The sequence below is a fragment of the Amborella trichopoda genome, chromosome 3 (genome assembly GCF_054954075.1).
Source record: "Amborella trichopoda isolate Santa Cruz 75 chromosome 3, AtrichopodaSantaCruz75HAP2 v2.0, whole genome shotgun sequence".
NCBI lineage: Eukaryota > Viridiplantae > Streptophyta > Magnoliopsida > Amborellales > Amborellaceae > Amborella > Amborella trichopoda.
In genome coordinates, this window is record NC_142338.1 from 7,171,598 (window position 1) to 7,197,790 (window position 26,193).

General features: G+C 33.8%; 1 protein-coding gene across 1 annotated transcript; it reads right to left on the minus strand.

The window, feature by feature from the left end:
- Positions 1–8,387: 8,387 nt before the first annotated feature.
- SVR3 (elongation factor family protein) lies at positions 8,388–23,528 on the minus strand. The gene is made up of 15 exons (XM_006838272.4): positions 23,233–23,528; positions 20,823–20,935; positions 18,011–18,214; positions 17,245–17,421; positions 16,961–17,113; positions 15,306–15,395; positions 14,970–15,104; positions 14,713–14,829; positions 14,317–14,468; positions 14,111–14,195; positions 13,825–13,919; positions 10,422–10,587; positions 9,963–10,158; positions 8,799–8,984; positions 8,388–8,685 (listed from the first exon to the last, which is right to left on the minus strand). The coding sequence occupies exons 1-14, from the start codon at positions 23,465–23,467 to the stop codon at positions 8,854–8,856; spliced, it is 2,049 nt and encodes a 682-aa protein (XP_006838335.2). The 5' UTR covers positions 23,468–23,528; the 3' UTR covers positions 8,388–8,685; positions 8,799–8,853.
- Positions 23,529–26,193: the final 2,665 nt, after the last annotated feature.

Sequence of the window (26,193 nt, forward strand, 5' to 3'; positions counted from 1 at the left end):
TTTCATTCTAAAGAACAATCACTAAAAAAAAAAATTTGAAAAAGAAAGTTTTCATTCTAGCCCAATTAATATAAAGTGTCCTTTTATTGAGATGGTTAGATATAGGCCTCATAAGGATTTTTTTATTCCCAAAATTTTTATATAGCATTATCATCACTTGATTAATAATGCTAAAAAATAAAAAAATGACTTTGACTTTGTGAAGGCTTAGATCTTGAAATTCACCAAATGGATGGTCGAGATTCATTGTTGGATGGTACTAATTTTGACCATATCTAGGGTGCAAATTGAATTTTTTTTTTTTTTTTGTAGGATTGATTATGAGGATGAAGAGAATGAGCGTGCAAAATTTGAGGTTATACAAATACCAAAAATATAGCTTTCTAGAGGTTTGGTTGCATTATACTACTATACAATAGTTGTATTAGATCATTTCCCTTCAAAATTTGGATCAAACAAATGACCATAAAAATAATTTTTTGTATTTTTGTACAAATGTTACATGAAATCATTGCCCTAATTTTCAACACTATTTGAAAGTGCTCGTCGGCTCAATACAAACCGCACCCTTCTTCAAAAATACTCTAAAACAAGCTACCGCACCCTTCTTCTAAAATACTGTAAAACAAGCTAAGGATCCATATGGATTCACCCGTTAATAAATTAGGAAAAGTTCATGCGTGACCTCACTTGTGTATAAGGTATGCCTATCAGCCCTCCTAATTGAGTAGAATTAGTTATTTTCATATCTTGATTCGATAAGGTACAGTATTTTATTTTTAGTTTTTACTCTATAATTTATTTTCTAATAAAATTTAGGACATGCATATATCTAATAGGGGAGCACATTAAAAAATAATATAAGAACGTTTCTGGTGATAAAAAAATTATCTGAATACCTCTAAAACTCACAAGTACGTTTTGGTCAATCATTTTCTTTAGAATTTTTTTTAAAATTTTTTTTAGGTGGCCTCCAATGAAGGGATGCCCCAAATTTCACTCACAAATATTTTATAGAAAAAACTAAATATCAAATGGTATTGTATCATGACATTGTGATATGAACAATCCTAGCCATCCATTCATATCAAATAGCTTAGAAGTAGGGTCACATACAATTTATGTGTTAATGGCGTCCTAAATTATTTTGTGCTCCCGAGGGCAAACTGTCCATTTACTCCCTCAAGTAAAAGCCATGCAAGGGGTACTTTTAGGACCACAATTTTATGGGGCTTCCCCAAAAAAAAATAAAAGCCACACTCTATGGCCACTTCTTTTATAGACATGTCTCTCAAGAAATATGTTAAGAGGTTATTTTTTGCCTTAGGCAACTAATTGAGAAGTTTAGAGTGAAGGAAAAAAACCTTCAAATGGTCTTTAGTGATATGGAAAAAACTTATGATAGAGTATATTGAGATTTGATTTGGTGGGTGTTGAGCAAAAAATGAATCTCCAAAAACGGCATCGACGTGGTGAGAGACATGCAGGATGGAGCGCTAACTAGTGTACGAACAAGTAGTGGAGAAGTGAATAAGTTTTTAGTGACAATAAGTGTACATCATGGGTCAGCATTGAGTTCATACCTTTCTGTCTTAGTTATTGATGATTTAACTAGGCACCTACATGACAAGGTACCGTGTTGCATAGTTTTGATCGATGAAACCCAAAATGACGTCAACACAAAGTTAGAAATTTGGAAGGATGCTCTAGAATCTAAATGTTTTAAAATCAAACGAACTAAGGCAAAATATATGGAATGCAAGTTTAGTGATAATAGAAGTAGAGATGAGAAAATAATTAAAGATTAATGGCCAGAAAATACCAAAAAAGCACTCTTTTGATATCTTGGACCAATAATATAGGAAAATGAGAAATTGAAGAATATATAAATATCTCAATATTTTTTAAAAACAGTGATAAATTCTTTTATAAAAGGTTAACTTCTTTTGAAAAAATTGATATCTAAAACAAGGGAGATTCAGCAAAGTATCCATAAGTCATGAATAATACCGAATTCAATTTTCTATTTAAAATTTAAATATCTGATTAATTAAATAATACAATTTTGAAAAGTATGTTGTGTAGAAGTATTTAATTCAAGAAATAGTTTGCTCATGAAAAAATAATATATTTTATTTGAACTACAATTTATACATATCAAGTTCTTCCAACTATATATTTGTATAACAATAGAAAAACAGATTGTATATTATGAGACCATTTATTATTAGTACAACGAGGGCACAATTATTTTTAGGCTTTAGTCATTGGATGTGAAATCCAATAGATTGTACATTAAAAAAAAATTATTTTGGACTTTGTGTCCAATAAATGACATATCCTCAATCGTCCAATTTCACATATCTAATGGTCGATAACAATTGTGACCTTTTTATATAAGTAAATAATATCAGTGAATACATTTCAATAAAAAAACTCCAGAGAGAGAGATTTTAGGTCATTAATAAATTCTCTTGAGATTATACCACTTTTGTTTATTGTCAAAAAAAAATAATTTCACATTATGAGATGCATTCAACATATACATTTACACATTAAACACAAACACACAGTGAGAAAATACTTGTTTAAAGGGGGCAGACAGGGGTTTCGAGAGAGAGAGAGTTGAAGTTCACTCTTTCGATCGAGAGAGAGGTGGGGTTGGAGAGATAGGGTTCAAGAGGTCTGAATTTGGGTATGGGTATATACTAATTTCTTGAAATCAGCTTTTATGCTCGACTACTAAAAAATTGGATTGTCTCTATTCAATATTAGGTTGTTATTATTATTTATGCATATACACAGAGGTAAAATTTAAGCTTTACCTATGCTCTCCCATGGAAGTTTCTAAGTTTTCAAGAAAATAACTACATCATCTCTTAACTTGGTACCAGAGAAATAATTTTTTGTTGTTTGATTTCCCTAGAGCAGTAATTTTTTATGTAAATTGGTTGAGATGTGCAAAAATCTTATTTATAAAAGTCCAATTTGAATAGAAAAGATTATTTGTATTGGTAACTTACAAAAATTGAAAGAGAGAGTAAATAAAGAAGCAAATAGCAAAAAAAGAGAAATCAAAGGAAATATATGGGTCGAATCATTGGGATTCCACCAGACAGAGAAAACCTTCACATTTAACAACCTATTAGTCTACATTGAGAACTTTAAATGTGCCTTTTGGGACGTTTGTATGTATAAAATGTTCATGTTAAAAGTTGTCAAACTTTTCACACTTTTTGAAAAATAAAAAAAAAATAAAAAATAATAAATAAAAAATAAATAAATAAATAAAGGGAACTGTAACTTATAAAAATAGCGCGTGTTAAATCATGCAACTCACGTTCCATTACTGGTAGTTAAGGACGCGAGGGGTACCTAATGTGTATCATTTGTAGCAGTACAATTTGTGTCTTTCTCTACCGATTGACACTGGTGTGGGCTCAGGGGACATGGAATTAATACTTTTAGAAACTAGTTGAATTAGCCCCTTGTGACCGTACGAGTCCGGATCGGTGAATGGAGAATACATCTTTGAAAGAATAAAAAAGAAAAAGTAAAGTAATCTTTACGGGTTGCATTTATTCCATTGACCAAGCTCAAACTTCAAAAGAAAAAATTTTGAACTTTGTAAGATACCCAAGCTATCAGATTTCACATCAAATGGTTGTAAGTAATTGTGACCTATCAAGCATGCTTTAAATAATAATTTAATAAAAAATAAGACTTTCTCAAAGATATATCACAGCAAAGTTAGGGTAAATCAAAATTATACCAAATAGCAGCATATTCTCTTTATGATTTCATTGGCAAATTAGTAGTTCACATCCCTTGACAAATGTAACATATCGTATTTAAAAGGTGGTAAAGATAAATGGTCTCATAGCATAACACAATACAACTGTTATACAATGATACAACCATTGTACTTTCCAATCAATCATCTCAACCTTAAAATGTATGAATATAACGAAGAAAGAGAATTTTTAATTTTAAAAATAGTATTTTTTGCAACAAATTATATAGACCATCTATTTTCAAGATATTCAAATGCTATGGATCTGCACTTTTTTTTAAAATTTTAAATTTCATAATTGAGGTTGAATATGGATTTTCAAGCCATCATGAGGTTTTCAACGCTGAATAATATAACGTGGGCACCATATACAAACCTCACCATGTGTACGTGTGTGCATTGGGGGAGAGTTTATGTGTCAACCTTGTACTATCAAAGTAAAGCGCACTATAAAAACCAATAAAAAAAAGTTCTTCTGATGCTTACAAAACCCCTCAAGTTGATCATCTCAAATTCGAGATGCATGAATAAGAGAAAAAATATGATTTCAAGTCAATAATAATAGTGCATCTTATAACGTATTATCGGGACCATTTATTTTCATAATTTTTAATTGTTTATAGTTATGACCAGATCTACATCATATTTTAGCTTTACATTTTATAATTAGGGGTAATAAGAGACTTTTCATGCAATTGCAAGTTTTTCTAACACTAAAATTACATCTTTCGGCATTGTTTGAGGTGTGCAATAGTATAAGGCTGTACTTTATACAAATTTGACCAACCTTTAAATTTCATAATTAGGGATAATAAGAGATTTTCCATGCCAAGACAAGGTTTTATACGAATTATATATATATATATATATATATATATATATATATATATATATATATATATATATATATATATATATATATATATATATTTTGCAACGCTATTAAAATATTTTCCTTCTAAAAAAATATAGTGAAAATCCATTTTTCTTTCTATTAGACGGCACTCTCCAATTAAACAACAAAAATGCCCTTTATACTCACATTAAGCACTAGAGGAAAAAAACAAGAAAATTACTCCCTAACAAGTATATATATATATATATATATATATATATATATATATATATATATATATATATATATATATATATATATATATATATATATATGGAAAAGTTTATACAAGGTTGCAACCTTAAAATGTAGAATCACATATGCACCTCGAAAATCTATTGGAAATGTTGTTTTAATGCTCTAATCAATCATCTTGACATCGAGATCTATGAATATGAAAAAAAAAAGTTTTTAAATCTTGGAAATAGTGTATCTTGCAACACATTATCTAGACCATCCATTTTCATATATTTATAGATCTACTTGATTTTAACCATTTTTAGAATTAAATTTTTTTAATTAGGTATGAAAATAGATTTTAAGATAATACTAAGAATTTTTTACACCAAAATTATATGTTATGATAAAATTTTAAGGTGTGCCTTAATTGGATTGTTTAAGGTTGCAACCTTCTAGAAACCATGCATGTGGTTTCTATAAGGTTGCAACCTTAAACAATCCAATTAAGGCGCACCTCCAAATTTTATCATAACATATAATTTTGGTAAAAAGAAATTTATTAGGATAATCTCAAAATATATTTTTATATCCAATTATAAAATTATAAGCTCCAAAACTAGTTAAAAGCAAGTAGATCTATAAGGATATGAAAATCTTGAAAATGAACGGTCTAGATAATGTATTGCAAGATGCACTATTTCACGGTCAAAATCTTTTTTTTATATATTCATACATCTCAATATCGAGATGATCAATTAGATTTTTTTCAACATTAAAACAATCTTTTTTGATGGATTTTTAAGATGCATATGTATTTCTACATTTTAAGTTTGCAACCTTATATAAACTTTTTCCATATATATATATATATATATATATATATATATATATATATATATATATATATAGCATGAGGTTTGTATAAGGTTGCCTCCTTATACTGTAGAGGTCAAGTGCACCTATAAAATTGACTTAAAGGTATCGTTTCAACATCGAAAATCTTATGATGGCTTCGAAATCTCTTTTTAAATTCAATTCGAAAATTTAAAATTTTAAAAGTGGTACAGATCGAACATATTAATAAAAACTTGAAAATCTTGAAAACAAACGGTCCAGATGACTTTTTACTAGATGTACTATTTTTTAACTTGGAATTCTTTTTTTTCTTCTTGTCCATTCATCTCAAGGTCTAGATGACCAGTTGGATGGTTCTCCTATGTAGGAACACTCTCCACTGTACGTTTTTGAGATGCACATTTCCTCAACAGTATAAGGTTGCAACCTTATACAAACTTTTTCCATATATATCTGAAAAACACTACCCAACACCTATAGGTGAAAATGAACAGTGATTCACATATGCTCATCATTGTTCAAAGTTCATCGCACGGTCACAGTTATCCGATAGTGTTTTATTTTTCATTTTTTTTTCTACAAATCGGAATGATCTGAAATTCAGAACGTGTGTTCATTAAAAATAGAAGAATCTAATAAAAATATAAAAAAAATAATTTACAAAATATAAATTGATCAAAATATCCTAAAATTTTATGGGGGTATTTTGGTTAATTTATATTTTACGAAATAATTTTTTCACATTTTTATTAAGTATACCTCACTCAGATGTACAAACGCTCCAAATTTCATATCATTCAGATTTATATAAAAAAAATGAAAAATGAAAAACTACCGGACAATCATGACCATACGATGAATTTTGGACGGTGATGATCATAAACGAAATCACAGTTCAATTTCACATGCATTGGGAAGACTTTTTTTTTCTCTCTCTCTCTTTATATATATATATATATATATATATATATAAGAAACGATATTATCAGCCCATGGGCTGATGGAACGGTGTAAGCTCAATGGCTAAGATTGAATTTGGACTATTCCGACCAACACAATTGCATTTTGTATTTAAATATTTTTTTCTACAAATCCGCATCCAATCTTCTCACCAAAGGCTCATCTAATAAAAATATTAAAAAATTATTCACAAAAAATTAAATTGACTAAAATAGCCCTAAAAATTTTCAAATATATTTTAATCTATTTACTTTTTATGAATTTTTTAAAATATTTTTATTTACTCAATTTTTTTTTAAGAATAGGCACTTCAAATTTCAAGTAATTTAAATTTGTATATAAAAAAAACTAAAATTCGAATACAAAATACAATTGTGAACATTGGATTTACCCAGGTTCAATCTGGACCATTGAGCATTTATTGTAGTTGCCAGGTAGAAGGCTGACCTTAGACTCTCCCTATATATATTCATGCAATGGTTGTATAATAGTATAATGCTGGATACATTTGTTTGACACATTTTTAAATGTACTCTTTAATTCAAAAGAATAATCACAAAAAAAAGATTGTGAAAGAACGCATTACAAAGTGTTTTTTTAGCCCAATTAATATAAGCCATCCATTTTAGTGAGATATTAGATATAGACCTCAAAAGGAATTTTTTCTTCACAAAAATTTAATATAATATTATCAGATTAACAATAGTAAAAAAGAAAAAAGTGATTTTGAATTTGTTAAGAACTAAATCTTGAGATTCACCAAATGGACGGTCGAAATTCATTGTTGGAGGATACTAATTTTGATCATATCAAGGGGTACAAATTGAAATTTTTTTTATAAGATTGATTATGAGAATGAAGAGAATATGTGTGCAAAATTTAAAGTCCAATGCCAAAAACATGGTTTTCTAGAGGTGTGATTGCATTATACTCCTATACAACTGCGGCATGAAATCATTCCCATATGTGTTACATTTAGCAAGGAATGTGAATTGCTTATTTACCAATAAAATCACAAAGATAATTGCTTCAATTTCCTCGAATATATAGATATATACATATATATATATATATATATATATATATATATATATATATATATATAGAGAGAGAGAGAGAGAGAGAGCTAACAGAAGCAGCTATAATAAATGATAATATAAGTGAAATCTCAACCGTCAGATATTCATCATGTGGTTCAAAATGTATATCACTATATAAATTTTAATAATTTTTCTAAAAATCTGATTATAATGAAATTTTAAACATGTGTACTAAAAAATATGGCGCACAATTAAAAAGTATTTCCCAAAATATAAAATGGCCAAAAAACCCCTAAAAATTGACGGGGTAATTTGGTCATTTTAAATTATTAAAAATAATTTTTTTTATATTTTTATATGGTGCGCAATAGTATTAAGTATATACATCCTAAATTTCACCTTAATCAGATTTATAGAAAAAAAATTAAAATTCATAAATTGATATGCACATTCTAAACCACTCCATGAATATCTGACGGCTGATATTCCACTTATATTACTATTCATTATAGCTGCCCAGCTATATATGTGGGTGCAAGAATTTCTGCAGTTACATATCTAGACATAATATATAAATATAGGCACCTCCGGTGATCCCACCAAAAGTTAAACTGGCATACTTAGGCCCAATGAGTTGAGTACGACATCATCGGCAGCGACTTGATTCCGAGCAACTCAAAAATACTTTTCAATTACTCAAATAAATAACCAATCAAGCTTCAAATCCTAGTGTATCCATACCAATTATTAGAGACAAAACATTCATATAATCAATGAGAGAGACCTCATGATCTACCATAACATAAAAGTTTTATATGATGAATTATATACAACTGTGATTCAGGCAATAGCCTTGATATACCCATAAAATATTTTGCATACCTTCCCTTTTATGCTGCCATGGAGAGCCTATATTCTCTCCATTCAAGGTTTTGACGTTGGCAGGTCAAATGCATAATTAACTGCAAACAGAAATTAACACTTGAAATATGAGGCAAGAATCTGAGTCAAATTCAGTCAAAACCTAAGTAAGACAGGCCTAACATACAACTAAGATGGGCACGACGGTACGAACCATGATTTAGAAGTCTCTGCGAATGGTAAAATGGCAGTCCCGTAAATGAAAATTCTTATTTCTTCTTTGACATTTTTGGGTTTTTGCACATTCGTATGCTTAAAGGAGTGACCTCCACAAGTTCATCTTCTTGAATGTACTCTATACAGTCATCAAGGCTATAACTCAAGGGGGAATCAAGGACCACTGCAAGAAAATTCCCAATTATCAATATTGCCATCATCATTACCATTTCCACCACCATTACTATGGTTGATAATAAATACTTAATGCTATTACTATTATTGACTTGTTCTCACTATTATTGTTTGTATTTGTAGGGGAAGTTCAAAGACAACCTAAAGGTTGCCAAAACAAGTAACTTGAGCTATGTTCCAGAGTACAATTCTGTTGCTCTTACATTATTTTCAGTGTCATTGTTTGAGTTCTTTCCTCTTGCATGTGAGAAAAAAAATAATGAAAACCTGGATGGACATGAGTTTCCCAAGAAAATATCAAGAATTACTTCAATGAAAAGTTGAAAACCAGATCAGGTTGTCTAGTACTGGCCAGCTCAATGGTTCAGACAGGGATTCCAGCCCCTTCCAAAATATAAAGTTTAACTTTTTTAATATATTCATCGTTTATAAGAAATGATTCTCACAATATTTTAAGTTAAAAGTTAAGATTTTTCAGGGAAAGTGTACTCCAACCCAATTAATTATTGGAAAAGCACAGTTCGTTGGGTCATCATCATCATCCAATGGAGTGATAGATGGTAATGGTGAGAAAGATTGGGTCCCACCATGGGGACCATTTCCTGTTCTGGTGGATCTTACTGTATCCCCATTATTTCAATGGATAGTGATGGCCCAATGTCCAAAGGTTTGGCAATGGTCCATCAGATTATAGTAAAACTTCACTTTCTGTATAAGAGAACGATTTGTTCACATGAGAAAGAAAAAACTGAACGTTCGAGAAAGGGTTGGCAAACTGGGCACTAGTGCCAGCAGAACAAATAAGGTTCAGTTGGACCCAAACTGGTTTAAAGAACTCAATTCAATCTGATCTAGATATCACATTAAAGAAGAAAGAATCAATTTTAGGACCTAATTATGCAATAGATCAAGGAAAAACAATTATTATGAGCTAGTTTGAGGAATGACGATCACAATAGTTGATCACCTGTCTGCTCCTTATTTGAACGTACATTCGTGGCAGCCTTCTTCTTGCACACATTGAGAGACAAATCGCCAGGACGCTGATGGATACCAACAATTTGTCCTTTGTACACATCTAAGCCAGGACTCACAAACATCTGACCCCTCTCTTGTGAACTGGATAGAGCATAGGAAGTTGTGGTTCCATCCTCAAAGGCTACCTGCGAATCAGATTGACATAATTGGTCTCAAGTGATGAAACCACGAAACTCAATCCAACGTATTAAATATAATATAGTCCACTGGATTATGTAGAACTACAATACATTGGTTTCATTACCACCCTGAGGCAGGGGAATCCCAGTCTCTCCATCTTTGATCATCATTCCCTTCGATGGTGATGAGACCAAATGGACTTTAAATTGCATCACCCTTTGGTTTCCTATAAAAGAAACCCAAAAAACTAAAAGGGTAGAGTCTTTACCAGGGATCCTTGATCCCTCGTGCTCATATCTCCAGCCCAAGGTCCATAGCTATCAAATACTGTGTTGAGAATAGCAGTGCCACGGGAAGCAGTTAATATTGCATTCCTCAGACCAAGAAGGCCACGAGTCGGGATCTTATACTTGAGCAAATTTGTGCCCTCGGATCTACAGTGACCAAATCAGTAGTAGTTAGGATTAGCAGAACCAAGGAAAGCCCATGATGATCGGGTACGCAGCTAAATTATAAATGTTTGTGCATGTGCATATGTTTTGTAGACAGAGAGACATCAAATTCAAATATGGAGGAAACATATGAGTGAATTTCAACCAATGTTAAAAAACAAGGATCCGTGACCTGGATAGGCAATGAATTGACCTCTAGCCTTAAAAACTTTTCAAAAAATAACTAAAATTTCTTTAAAAATCTAGGGCCAGTTTGGATATCAAAGAAAAAAAATATTCACAGCGAAAAAAATGCAAGTTTTTTCTACTTCAATTGGAAAACATTATGGTCTTATTTTATTATGTTGGTAAACTGTTTGGATGTCTAATTTCATTGATTTGTCAAAAAAAAACTACCGCATCTCCAACTGAGGATTTTCCAAGACAAGAGACGGGTCCGGAGTTCTTTCTTGGGAGGAAAGGAGGCAGCAAAATCCATTTGCAGTCAATGAAACAAAAACCCATGCCATTCGGTGGGTTTCGATTAGTTCTTATCAGCTTCTCTCTGCACAGGTCTTCTCTTGGTTGTTTTATCAGCTTCTATCTGCATTATTTGCCTAGTCAACAGAGGATATTTATCAGCCCCTCTCTAGCAGTTCCTCTCAGCTTTGCAAAACTGAGTTTCTCTCTCTAGTCTCTCTGCTGCTGGTTGTTCTCAATTCTTCTCTATCTCTCTCTCTCTTCCATTAGCATCAAGAAATTGAGTCTCTCTCTACACTTTCTATTTTGTATAACGCTGTTGTTTTTATTTTTAATCTCTCAAGTCTCAACTTCAAGGAACAATTTGTTTTTTTAAATATGTTCAGCCCCCTTTTTGTTTTGCTTCTGTTTACTTTCTTTCTCTAAACTTCCCTGTTTCTTTTTCAAAGTTTTTTTCTTTTTTACTTTCTGAATGGTATTTTTCTTCGATGCATTTTGTTTCCTCTCTCTCTCTTCCTGTATTCACTCAATATTGGGGAACTTTCTCTCTCTACAATCTCTGTAAATCCCCTCTCTGTCTACAATCTCTGTAAATCCCCTTTGTCTTGCTGTATTGCTCATCAAACCTTTTGGAACCAAGTATGTGTCCCTAAACACTTCGCCAGCCCTTCTTCCCTTTATTCCCTGCATTTTTCTCTCTCCATTTTTGCTTCTCTAACAATGGACAACTAATTTTATCTCGCTAGGCTCTGTATTAAACATCCATTCTTCCAACCTTGGATGAATATACTTCTTTCTCTAAACGTTTCTGGACTTTCTCTCTCTAAAACTCTCTAGAAATCTACTTTGGCCATGTTGCTTCTGTAAAATTTTCAAATCCCCCTCTCTGCCCTGAAGTCTCTGTTCCTACTTCCTCTTCCTCTTCCTCTTTCATCTACTCTCTGCTAAAGATCAGTGGGTTCTCTCCTCCTCTCATTCTCTCTCTGCACCACGGTTCACAATTCTATTGTTTCTTTACTGTTTCTTTACTCTAGAGAGCTTAGGGTTACAAGGAGAGGGAGGAGAGAGAAAGGGTTGGCATAGGAGAGAAAAGGCTCGCATTTTGAACGGGTGAGAGAACGCCGCACTCTCATCTTTCATCAGAAAAAATTCAAATCCGACTTGAATTTTTTTTATCGTAACTTTTTTTTTCAATCTAAAAAGATTATAATTTTGGATGGTTGTCCAAACGGATCAAATCTAATTCACAATATTTTTGGATTGCAATCCAAAAATATTGCAATTTTGGGTACATCCAAACTGGCCCCTAGTCTCCTATGTTTCCAGAGAAATTGGGGTTACAGCAATTTAGATTTTCATTATTTTATTATAAATATATATTGACAACGCATTTCATCCCTTAGTGTTTGATGACCGTTATATCCATTTCACACTCAAAATGAAACTCATAGCAATGAAATGGATCTCTATAACTCAAATTATTTTCTTTGGTATTTTTATAATCTCCACTACCACCTGCACTTTTAAATACAGGGGATCTTGCCTGCACATTCATTCTTTTTCCCTTTTCTTGAAAATTAATTTATTGAATTACTTATTTACTTCCATTCGTGTAATGAAGTTGCATAAAGATGAAAGCAATTTTTTCTGATTTTTGGCCGTCTTTTTTTGGTGGAACTCCCTCATTCGCCACATTCCTCCATTAGTTTTTTTTAAAATTTCTTTTGCTTCATTTTAACTTAAATTGTTTCTTGCCGTAGAGTAGCCGGTTAAAATGAAGCATTAAAATTAGTCTTTTCTTGATTTTTTAACCAGCTCATAAACACCTACCTCTTAACTTTATTTTTTTCTTTTATTTTGATTTAATTTCCCTCGAAACAATTCAATCCAAACAATAAATATGTAATTTAAACAGAAAATCATTTCAAAAGAACACAAAAAGGAGATATTGAAAATACACATGAAGTTTGATTTCACAAGTGCTTTTGGTGAAAGAAGTTTATTTGGTCCACGGAGTATAGGAAATGAGACATTCAAAAAAGTATGGAAACGAAAAGCTAGTTATGGCAAATTCCAGTTAAGACGAGTATCATGTCTGGTGGCAGGGTGAAATCCTCCCTTTGCTCATGGGTGCGATGGGAGAGAAGTGTTACTTATTTCAGCATTATTAAGATGCTGGAAACGATTAACTCCATTCATACTTTGATATTCCAACTCCAAGGAAATGGATTATGCATTATCATAAGAGATGGTGAAATGAAATTTTAAAAGGGAGTATATGACCTGATGCAATCCTATCATTGTTATTAGTAATAACAATAAAAGAGGCCCTTCCTTTTATTAGTCCCACATCGCAGACAATAGGAAGTGTGGAGGGCACAAGCTCATGAAAAGGGCATGTACGGAAACGATGATTATGTGGCTTCCCACTAAGAGGGAGGGGGTGGGCCCTTTGCCACCCCTTTCTAAATGAAAAAATATCAAATTAAAAAATAAAAATAATGAAATAAATTTTTAAAATAATAAAAAATAAAGCTGGGTCCAGTCATCCAGCCAGTTCCTCGACAAAACCCACCAATTCCTGGCCGGTTCCCAATATACAGTGGGAAGTGGACAGGCTCCACCAATTCTTAATCTCGATTAGCTATTTTTAAAACCCTGATTTGAACCATAAAAACTACATTCAGCATGCAAATGACCAAAATTTTAGTAATGTAACAAACACACATACAAAAAGAGCAGAGGTGCAAAATTACTGACCCTGCTCCCTGCATATCAAACATTTGTCCACGTCTCTTCCCTAGGAGTTCGACTACAGGACCCATATATTCTTCCGGTACCTCTACAGTAGCAATCTGCACGGTATATGCAACAAAATTTGGAAAGAATCAGGAGAAGATCTGCTAAAATCAAATTGAAATATATCTTCTAATTGAAAGGAATCTTTCCATTCCTTCAACTTTAACCAAAGCTAAGTTGTTGCAACTTGAAAGTGCCATGAAAAGGAAACCAAATCCAAGTTACAGAAAATGTGGAGAGCAAGTACCTCAAAGGGCTCAAGCAACTTTTCATCCACTTTTTTGTTTATGACCTTTGGTGGCCCCACCATGAACTCATATCCTTCTCTACGCCTGAAAAATCAACAGCTTCATCACAGTTAACAGCTTAAAAAAAAAAAAAAAAAATCAACATCTTCATCAGAGCATGTACCGCAAAATCCTAAGTAACAGGATCCAATAAAAAGCAACTCACATGTTCTCAATTAGTATCGTGATGTGCAAAGTACCCCTTCCGCTGACAATGAATGTATCAGCTGTTTCACCATCTTCAACTCTCATTGCCAAATTCTTCTCAATTTCCCGGTAGAGACGGTCTCTAAGGTTTCTACTAGTTACATACTTTCCCTGATAAAGGCATAGAAATGAAAAACTTTAGCCCAGATCACAATCATAAGGAATAGCTTTGCTTAAAGAAGTCACATACGCACATGCATCTGATATGTATATGACAGCAACACAAATGCGACAAGACTAAGAGAAAATGGAAAGAGTTTTGTTGAACTATATAATGTCACAAAGACATGTATAATACCAAATATCAAGGTAAGGAAAGTTTTATTGAAGGATTTTGAGTAGTGAACAAGCATACCTCCCGACCAACAAAAGGGGAAATATTGATGGAGAATGCCATTTTCACTGTAGGTTCCTCCACCTTTATGGCAGGCAATGGCTTCCCAGTACTTTTATCAGCAATTGTCTCCCCAATCTGCAGGGAATTGAAAGTCATATTCTTTTGCTAGGTATGCTGTAATATTTAGATGCATTACTATTATAAGTATTTTCCTGACCTAATTTGGTGCATTAACTCATGATTTTTTATGAAGAACATGTAGGTAGGACGCTTACAAGTATGTCATTGATTCCACAAACAGCACAAATATCTCCAGCCTCTACAATCTCCACAGGAGCTCTTGAGAAGTTTTGATACACAAAAAGCTCGCTAACTTTACCATATCTACAAGTTTCATCAGTCGTGCATACCTACAATATCCGACAAAAAAAAAAACAAATGTAAACCAAAAGCATCTTGAATTCAATACAGTGACTGGTACAACAAAGTCATCAAAGAGATAATAAAAGAAAAATTAGCATTTTGTTAAATCTCATAATGTATGCATAAGTAGAACTGAACAACTTTTTGCAGCTATGTGGCTTGTATGTTTGGCATAGATACATCTTTACCTTCACTTCCATGCCTTTTTCCAAGACCCCTGAATGCAGACGACCAATTGCAACTCGCCCTTTATGCTCATCGTACTCAACATTTGTCACCTGTAGCTCATAAAGTTTATTCCATGGACATAGGCGGATACAAAACATAAACATAAGGTGCAATCTTCAGACAATATTGTTGGGAAACATGCAGTTATGATCATATGTACTCAAGTTAAGAAAATGTGCAAAGTACAAGTTCTTACAAAAGAAAATGTTCAAAAACAAAATAAAGAACATGGAAATATCAATAAATGATTGGGAAAAAAATATATATATATCCAGTTCTTGCTCCTGTCCAACATATGAATTGTCTGAAGGATTTCAAATATTTACTCTGGGATCATAATACAGAAGCAGAAAGAGGCATAATGTAGATGATGTACACAAGCATAGAGCTAACAAATGGTATCCAGAGAATACATGGTAATAAATGAGGGATGAAGGTAGATGACAAGAGGATTCTTAGATGAAGACGAGAACCCCAGTAAAAGATAATCAAATGACAGTTACTTAGTGGTAAAGTCTGCCCTTTAAGGGCAAACATATTTACGAAAGGGGCTGGGGTCGTGGTGGTAGCATCCCCACACCCAGTTACCACATCGTTGTATCCACTCCTACCTCTGACACCCCCAATTAGCACCTTCAAAATGTAACTCCTCCCAATCTATTGAAAAAACGGGTATTCCCCACTGAATTACCCAAAAGAAAAAAGGACAAACATATTCATTAGATAACTCTTTATGTAAACCCTAGCAAGATGAGCTTCATGATTTGAATATAAAGTGAAACTCCAATAAAGATGATATGAGCAAAGCATTTCATTCATATGTACAAAATACAGATCCAATCAAAAATACAGATTCAATAGAGAGGATCCAAGAAGGGAACTTCACAATATTTCAAAGCATTGCTCAAAGAATATGGCAACGAGAGCAAGTTGCATGAATATCCCAAGGTTAGATCCTTAAAGGATTGAGACAGAAAAACTTTAATCAGAAAGTTAAATGAATGGGCTAGTGAAGAACAAGTGCATGAAACTATACTATCCAGCAAGAAGGTTGAATGTGGCAGAAAAATATGCAGGGAACTTGGATCTGAAAAGGCTGTGTACATAGAAAATGTTTGGGCTCACTAGCACAAGTAACAGCGTTCAAAGTGTTTTGATGTGATGCCCCAAATATTCCAAGCTCATGCTATATTTTATTCCTTTTCTTTCTGGTATTTTAGCCAATCCTCAGAAGAGCTTATCCTATTAGGTGCATCTCTCTCTTTGATATGCAAGTCTTTATAAGATGAAATAAGATAATAACAGTAACATACTTTTTATTTGGGCGAAAAAACAGTGACATACTTGTTATGACCAAAGGCTCTCATGTACCTGAATCACATGTCAAGAATCAAGATTGTAAATTTTTTTCGTGCTTTGATCGTTTAAAATTCTTCTTTATCATCTCTCTGATCTAGGCAAAAGGCATTTATGAAGGAAACGAAGAGTTCATTGGATTAGATTATCAGATGGAATATGGCACAGCCCTGAGAGAAATGGTTATTGGAAACTTCTCTAGGAGATTAAAGATATTTTACAATGAAGATCTATATAAGCAAAAATAACAATGCCTTACAAGCATTTGCAATGCACCATCTCTATCAATAACAGGCTCAGGGATGCATCTGATAATTGCTTCAAAAAGAGGTCCAAGATCATTTGCAAGATTGTCAGGAGCTAATCCAGCTTGACCCTTAAGAGCACTTGCATATATTACTTGAAAATCACACTGAATTGCCATAGACAAAAAAAAGAACAGTTAGAATAAAATTAGATATGGTAAAAAATTGGCTTAACTCTAGTATTCTGTCTTATTAAGAAACCTAGATTGACAGGATAATATGGTATGATAATGGGCACCTGCTCATCTGTTGCATTTAACTCAATAAACAATTCAAAAGTTGAATTGATAACATAATCAGGACGAGCAGAAGGCCTGTCAATCTTATTCACCACAACTATAACAGCATGTCCAAATTCTAGAGCTTTCTTTAAAACAAATCTTGTTTGGGGCATCGGCCCTTCTACAGAGTCCACCTACAAGAAAGAGAAACAATAGTGTCCATCAGGAAATGCCAACTGTCATAAAATGCATGGAGATCATGTGTAATGGAACTTACAGCAAAAGATACATGCATAACAGTCTGGAAGTGTTCAATCCTGGTTGTTTAAAAGATTATTTTAGATTAGATCCTCATCTCAGTAACTACCTTACTCCATTTTTGCACTTATGTAACATTCATGTTACAAAAACATATTTTGTACAATATATTTTCGTAACTTTGAAGCACATAAAGGAATTGACCATGGATTACCAAACATACCCATAGTTTCAACCATGCTATGAGGCTCTAAACCAGTCAACCCATATGAATGTCTTGTTTAAATATTAAACTGCATTTGACCCCCAATAAATTGAAGATTAGTCAGCAAATTAGCTTTACAACCCAATGTTCTTGATTGTCGATTTGGATATAAAAGGATCACTTTGAGGTGGTTTATCTAGCCAAATCAGGCACCATGAGGGAAAATAAAATTTAATATTTAATGAAAAATTGGACTATGCTCACAGTTACTGCAAATTGTTTACAGCTATGAGCACAAGCATGGGTCAAAAGAGAAATACCACCAAAAGAACGCCCTCAACCATGTTAAGAACGCGTTCCACTTCCCCACCAAAGTCTGAATGACCTGGAGTATCGATGATATTGATCTTTGTGTCCTTGTAAGTAATTGATGTGTTCTTGCTTAGTATGGTAATCCCTCTCTCTCGCTCTAGATCATTTGAATCCATTATCCTCTCCTGAACAAACTGGTTTGCACGGAAAACCTGTAAAAGACAGCCAGAGAATAAGTACTACATGCCATTTTGTATTTAATTAATTATGCCATTCAACACACGCTCCATAGATTTAATGTTGCAATCCTAGATGCATGCATTCTTTTATATGTGCACCTGATATTAGAATCTTAAGGACCCAAAAGCGGGTCATAATGTTACAAATACAAAACTTAGCCATCAAAAGCATCTATTGTGGAGTAAGAGTAAGGGTGAGGTCCAACTTGTTCGAGCAAAGCACTGATATGCCCCTCATAGGTGACATATAGCCAGTGAATAAAAATTCAGCCGCCTGGCCGCCTAGGCGGTGGGTCTGGGCGAGCATGCCTGAGATTAGCACCTAGGCAGTCTGGGTGCCCACCTAGTGCCATCTCTTAAATAATAATAAAGGAAATTCAAATCCACCCAAACAAAAATATGGCCTGGTATTGCCCTTCTCTCTCTCTCTCTCTCTCTTTCTCTCTCTCTCAGGTCCATGTGCTCTCTCTATATATGAGAAGAAGAAGAGATGATGGACTCCAAGTGTTTGATGCGCGACCTCTCTCTCTCACACACACACACACATATCCATTCACACACAAAGAAACACATGGACCCATATGCTCCCTCTTTACATGTAAGAAGAAGAAAAAGAAGAAGATTACCTCCAAGTGCTCGATGCAAGGTCCCTTTCTCTCACAAACTCTCTCTCTCTCTGTCTCCATATCCTCCAAATGCTCAAGACCTCTCTCTCAAAAATACACATCCAAAAGAAAAAAAAAATGGAAAAAAAGAAGATCTTTAAGAATTTCATGTGAGACCTCAAGCGCACATAAACGTGCGCATGCACACACACACACTCATACGGCCCCCGCCCCAACCCCTTCCCTTAGGGCCACCTTTGTGTCTAAGGCTCTGGGTGCCTGCCTAGGCGGCCACCTCCGCCTTTTTTAACATTGCACATAGCTAATAATTCCATATCTAAATGCTATTTGCAGTGGTTGCATTCTCAGAGTTTAGATCAATATGACAACACGATGTTTTTAAACTCTTTGCATATTATTTTGCTATTTACTTAGACCAAACTGTTATACTAAACACGGCACCATTTCATTTGTTTCTGTACAGAATTTGGTTCACTACATATTTGATCAAGTTCATAGATTATTACACGTGGGTCAAAGGAAGTCTAACCTAGTCTATTGCTGGACTTCTCAAATGAACCAAGCATCACTCTTGTCTTGAACATATTCTTTTACCATTTCTTTATGGATCCTTACCATTTTCTGATGCTGCATATATTCACAATGTACCTAGGAATCCTTTTCAGCTCATTTACAACATAAGGTGAGCATCTTGTCACTTCTCTCCAACATTAAACAATTCATGTTAGTTACATATCTCCCATTTATCCTTATTGTTGGTAGTGCACATCGTTTAAGATGGATCCACGCCTCCCAATCATTTTATATCAGATAGCCTTTCATAAAGCATTACTTGTTTCTTTTGATTTTTACCATGAAGTGAAATCATATTTTGAAGCAAAGGCAGAGCCAAATTTGGAAAATGATTGTGCGGATGCTGTTGGGCTTAGAAACATAATCCACAAGGAACTTTTCAGTCTAACTGTTTCAAAATGTGAACAACTCTCCATCGAGCTATAAAGGTAAACTAAAGTGATGATATTTTAGCAGGAAGGGGATACTCGTAGGACCATAAATTCAACTATCTTGAGTTTTTGCCCCCATGGTAAAGATTGCAACAGTGTAAACTTTATTCAAACAGTCAAACATACTCACTAATATCACTAAATCTTAATGGCTGTTGTGGTCTATTTTATCATTGAAAGCAATATACTTCAGTTTAGTGTAGACTTTTTAGATCTACTCATTTTTTCAACTTCATGCATGCTTATGCTGGTTCATGAATAAATACATATGTAGAAATGGAGCAGTGTCTGTTACTATCCTTGTGTCAGAATTCACCAAGTTGATCCAGAGCTCACCTTAGCCAATTTAGCCCAACATGAGAATTAAAATCATTAAGCTTTCCAAATTATGAGAAACAGAAAAAGTATTCCGGTTTCTATTTTTTCTTGGGGTTTAAGAGTGTTCTCGGCAAGTAAGAGACCCATTCAAGAGTATATACATACACACATGCATATACAACATATATACACAGAATATTTTCTATACACATGCACATAGATTAATATACATATACGAATACATAGATATGCACACATATACATAACCAAATGAAAATGCATTTGCTTCAATGTATGCTTGTTTATGCAAGAGTGTATAGGAACACATGTTTCACTATGAGTGTTTTCTACGTATATGCCCATGTACTCGTGGAAATTGTTAATCCTGTGTACTTATGGTATGCCTGTATGTGTTTATGCACCTTTAACTCTATTTATGTATACAACTATACATGGAACTACAAAAGTATGTAAGTCTGTGTGTGTAACTGTGTGCATACTGATCCAAAAATAATTCTGCAACAGATGTAATATGTTGGAAAACTAACTTGTATATACATAATGCCAACTGAACACAATAGTCAAAATTCCTTCAGATCCTAGTTGCATTCATATTAGATTCCTAGCAGTTACCTTAGCTTGCTTCAACATGGCATCCACTAATGTCGTCTTTCCATGATCAACATGGGCAACAATTGCTATGTTTCGTACATCTCTTCTCGTCTTCAGTTGGCTCTTTTTTTCGACTGTCCAACAATCCAAACAAAAGGAAAAACAGAGAATCAAAAAGAAGTTGAACACTTAACAAGCAAGTGTTGCATCATTTAAGTATATGTACCAGTTAGGGTTCATAATGATTAATCATATGATGCTTCCACGTAAATATTAAACAAATCGCATATCTTCCGATGGGTGTATCAGTTCTCTTACCCATTTTTTAGGACAATTTTTAGGGTGGAATTAAATCTCACCATTAAAACAATGTAGTTCAAATTAAAGGCAAAGTATTTGGTGCGTCAGGGATTATACCATAACAGAGGCGTCCCCTGGCATCTGCACTGTCCAAATAATTGAACGGTGTAGATTGCACCTAAAGTCAAAGGGAGGGTAGCAGTGACGAAAGCCCCAGTTCCCCTGGATAAAAAATCGCTTTTTTAACCATTTTCTTATTTCTCCCCAAATCCCCCCTCTCTCTCTTCCCAACACCCCCCCCCCCCCCCCCCCCCCCCTCATTCACTCCCACTCTCCCCCAAAAGAGAAGTAGAGTACATCCCAGAGATGCACAGGAGATCATGAAGCTACACCAAGGGAGAGGAGAGACTAGTGGCTCTAGCAAAGCTAAGAGAGACTGCATGGTCCATGGGAGGACCCAACTCTACTGTCCATCTAACCTAGAATTCGTTTTCCAATCCATACTAAAACTTTCTGCTTCCACTGATGGTCTCAATCTCAAGGTTCAGATTAGTGATATAACAATCTTAACAAGAACAATAATGGGGCTAACAGTGAATTTGTAGGGAGGATACTCCTTCCATCTCATCATCTGTTATGGTTTTTGGACCTCACTTTCTGGAGAGGGAGGACAAAAGCTCCTATTTCTGTCATCGCTGTTTATATTTTTGGTACATCCTTTGTTTCACCCTAAATTATTAATGTGAAAACATTTTTGTTCCCCATTAGTTCAATGGCTAATAGAAATAAGAGGATTGTGAATATTGTTATGAGGCCCGCGTTCGGGAAAGGAGAGAGAAAGTGTGTGTGTGATGAGAGGAGTTACATAGGTTCTATTCTTATTCATTCTCAAGGAATTTGAGTTTGGGAGGAGGTGGGTTTTCGGCCTGTTTTGGAATCTGGTATTTTTACTGTGCACCTTAATAACTCTGTGATTCAGCCAAATAACACACTACCATTGCTGCTTTCTCGTTCATCCATGACAACTAAAGCCCAACAAGCATACCAACCAGAGCCCAACAAGAATACCCCAGAGCCCAAGCTCAAATTTGGGGGTGGAGATGGGAGGTGGGAATGAAGAAAAAGAAAAATTACATTTCATTAAAACTAGAATTCATGGACGATTAGTTAATCACTACCCTCTTTACAGATCAGTAATCTCCCAAGAAAATAACAAAAAAAACACATAAAGCCCGTTAATACGAGGCTCCAAGACCACCATTATATCTTACCTTCCTGGAACAAATCAAAATTTAGACCTAGCCCTGTTCCTTTTACAAAATACATCCTAACCATTTCACGGCAGCTGGTTTTTTCTTGCCCTGGTACCTTTCTCACTCTAAAAACACCACCAGCCATGGTTTTCTTGCAGCTGCTTCTGACTCTAGAACACCTGCTTCTCTGTCCAGAACACCACTCGCTATGAGAGGTTTCCTTAAAACCGGGGCTTTGGGTCCCTGATTACCTTGTTTTGGAATTTGGATGTAACCTGAACCTGTGCCGTTCATGCAATAGGCGGCACATATTGCAGGGCACAAACGGTAATAAGTGCGTCCCCTGATGCACAAAAGCGTGACCCAAACTAGTGATGAACCGTTCATTTCTACAAAACCATGAGTGCAAATTCTGCAGTATTCAATTTTGTGATTCATGAATGGTTGGAAATTCAATCATAAGTACTATCTTTTGTAATTGAAATCTTCTGGATTTCAACTTTATTCCAAAACCAGAGGAAAACTCTTTAATATGAGCAAATTAGTTCTATTGGAGAGGAAGATTATGTTTATAGCTGTAACAGTGACCAGCACTGAAGTTTCCATAATGCTTTTCCTTTAATTATCATTCCAATAACAACATAAAGAATAAACAGAATATAAACTCAGAAAATTACAAAAAAAGAATATAAATTCAGAAAAAAATTAATTCAGCAAGATATTAATAACTATTAAGAAACCATAAATAAAACAACAAATTTTAAAGATTTTAAAGCTTCAAATTCACAAATTTTCCTCCAAAAATCCCACTAAAGCTATGTAATAGCAAAAAAACATTATTGGAAAAGCTAGAAGCGCTATCAAGTATCAAACCTCACCTTTCGAAGTTTCAGTAGTTGAAACTGAGCAATGGATGACTCCCCCCTTCTTCGAAACTTCACGACTCCCATATTTCACAGCAAGATTAGGGCAACAGCTCTGCCCGCAAATGGATTTAGTGAGTCGCACGTTTGAGAGCTTTTTGCTAGAGAGACAATTGGGAGTTATGAGAACTGCTCGCGGTTGGAGAGTGAAAGAAGAGGAGAGAGAGTGAAACCGAGCTGCCATTTCCATTTACTCCACTGAACAAGCAAATGGATTTGGCGCGTTCAGGTTCAATACAGTGAAGAGAGAGAGAGAGAAAGGAAGTATTGTCGTGTGCATTTATACTTCTCTCGTCGTTGGTTTCGACCACGTAATGAAATCCGCAGGTGTACAAACGAGGAGCACTCAACTCTCGCGTGAACATAAAAGGTTCTAAACGGTTACACGGGTTGTTTCCGTGCTCTCACGGGAGCAAATTGTAGAAATAGCCTTACGAAGAAATCAGGTAGTTTGTGGATTTTTCAGTTGTTTTTATCAAAATCTTGTAAAACATCTTCTATTCACATAAGAACAATTTCTAGAAAATAAATAATTTTTTAGCTCTAAAAAAACTTCTATACAATCCACATATTTAATATTACAAGGAAAAATATTGGAATTATATATATATATATATATATATATATATATATATATATATATATATATATATATATATATATATATATATATATTCTTGATAAGATAAAATGACTAAAACATACCTAAAAGTTTTAGGGATATTATGATTATTTTATTTTTTAAGTTTTTTTCTTTAAGGTGTATCACATTGAGATGCTGAGACTAGTCAAATTTCATGTTTGCATGGTCTAAAGAAAAAAAAAATCAAAATAAAATACTTTGAGATGTTATATCTATATCAAACGGTTAGTAGCTCACTCGTGACGTTATGGCTAAAGCTATGCCAACCATCCATTCAAATTAGATAAAAGATGAAGGATGTAGATAAAATATTTATCGGTGGGGATATACAGTAAGATTTACCTAATTTTCTACGGTCCAAGCCATCAATTTCCACCATTTTAACATACCACCCCAAAGACCATCCATTTGTTGGATGGCGGCTATCACTCTGAATAAATATAACTCAAAATTGTCCAACAAATAGACAACAAGATCTAATGATTTAAGTGCTCAAAATTTAATTTTAGAAGTTGATCACAACGTAAATTAAGACATGTTTGTAAAACTCGAGGTCCTATGAACCCTCCTAGCCTGGTTTTTGCGAGGTTATCATCACTGTAGCAATTGATGCCACCTTCATTAAGCAATTTCTCGAGCAAACATTGATTCAGATTATCTACGGACGAAATTGATTTTTGTTTTTTAGATTTATCACTGATATGAATAAAGATGCTATGAAAGTCATGGGGTCAAACAATCCCTTAAGCTGATGAGGTTTTACCTACAAGAGCAAGTGAACCATTGACGCAAAGGAGCACTCAAATCTTTTTTTAAACTCAAATATATTTTTTAAAGAACCCATTCTGTTGTGACGGATATAAGCATCATTTTATAATAAGAAGAAAATAGACAAATAGGCTATTTACTTTCAATATAAAGAGGTCACAATCAATTTTATCTATTACATTTTAAATTGAATAGTTGTAAGTCATTTACTAGACTCAAAGTCTAAAAAAAAAAATTATATATACACCAAGCCATCCAATTTGACATCTAAGGACAAGGAGTGATTATGATCTCCTTATAATTGTAAATGGTCTTATAATATAAGATCCCCGTATGATAAAAGAGAGTGAAGCATAGTGCAAAGGATAAGCAACAGGTTTGAATACTTTTGGGGATGACGTGCCCTTATCCGTTTTTTAAATCATTAATGGTTTTTTAATGTGTTAGGTGAGAATAGAAGCTTAGACCCTACCTAGGGCACAAGTAGTGCTACCACCACAACCCTAACCCCATTCCTGATAAGTTTGAATATTTACAAACATATTTGCAAGACCCCAACCCCATTCTTGATAAGTTTGAATATTTACAAGCACATTTGCAAGGGGATCCATATGGTCAAAATAAAAGTAAACTTTTGAGAAGACATGATATGAAAAGAAAACTTCTTGAGTATGGGCGTAATTTGCATCGGCTGAGATCCTAAACAATTAAAGTAAGGCACATCTTTAAATAGTGTCGGAATATGTTTTTTGGTACTAGAAATCTTCGTGATAGCTTGCAACTTTATTTGCATATCTAATTATAAAATTTAAATCTTAAAAAATAGTTAAGATCAAGGCAGATCTATGAACACTTGAAAAATCTTGAAAATTGACAGCCCAAATACATATTATAAGATGGACTATTTCCAAGACTTGAAATCCCTTTTTGTCTCATATCCGTACATCTTGAGATTGAGATGATGGATTTGAGGATTGTTTAGCATCAAAATAACATTTTCTAGTAGATTTTTAAGGTGCACCTTAATTTAGTTGTTTAGGGCCACGCCCTTATATAAACTTTTTCCTTTAAGTGTATGAACTTAGAGAAGGGAGCGTCTCACCAAAAGTATATACATGTGATTCTATATGCCATTTAGGCGGTGAAACATTTTGAGAATCAGCAGGTAGGAGAAGCATAATATGATTGCTTTTGATTTTTTAAAGAAATCAAATGTAAGTTTTGGAAAAACACTGATGAGAACAAAATCAAAGAGAAAACAAATTTAACTCTCCAATCTATTAAAAAACGGGCCAATCTTCCCCACTGAATTATCCAAAAAAAAAATTTAATTAATATTTTTATTATTCAAATTTGAATAAGAAATATAAATCTTTTGGCTTCAACGATCTTCATAGCAGTTATGGTGATAAGTCTATTTTTTTGCCCTCGACATGAGTTTTTGATACCAAGCATGCTCTCTAGGAGATGCACTTCCATAGAGATGGTCAATCTCCTCAATTTGG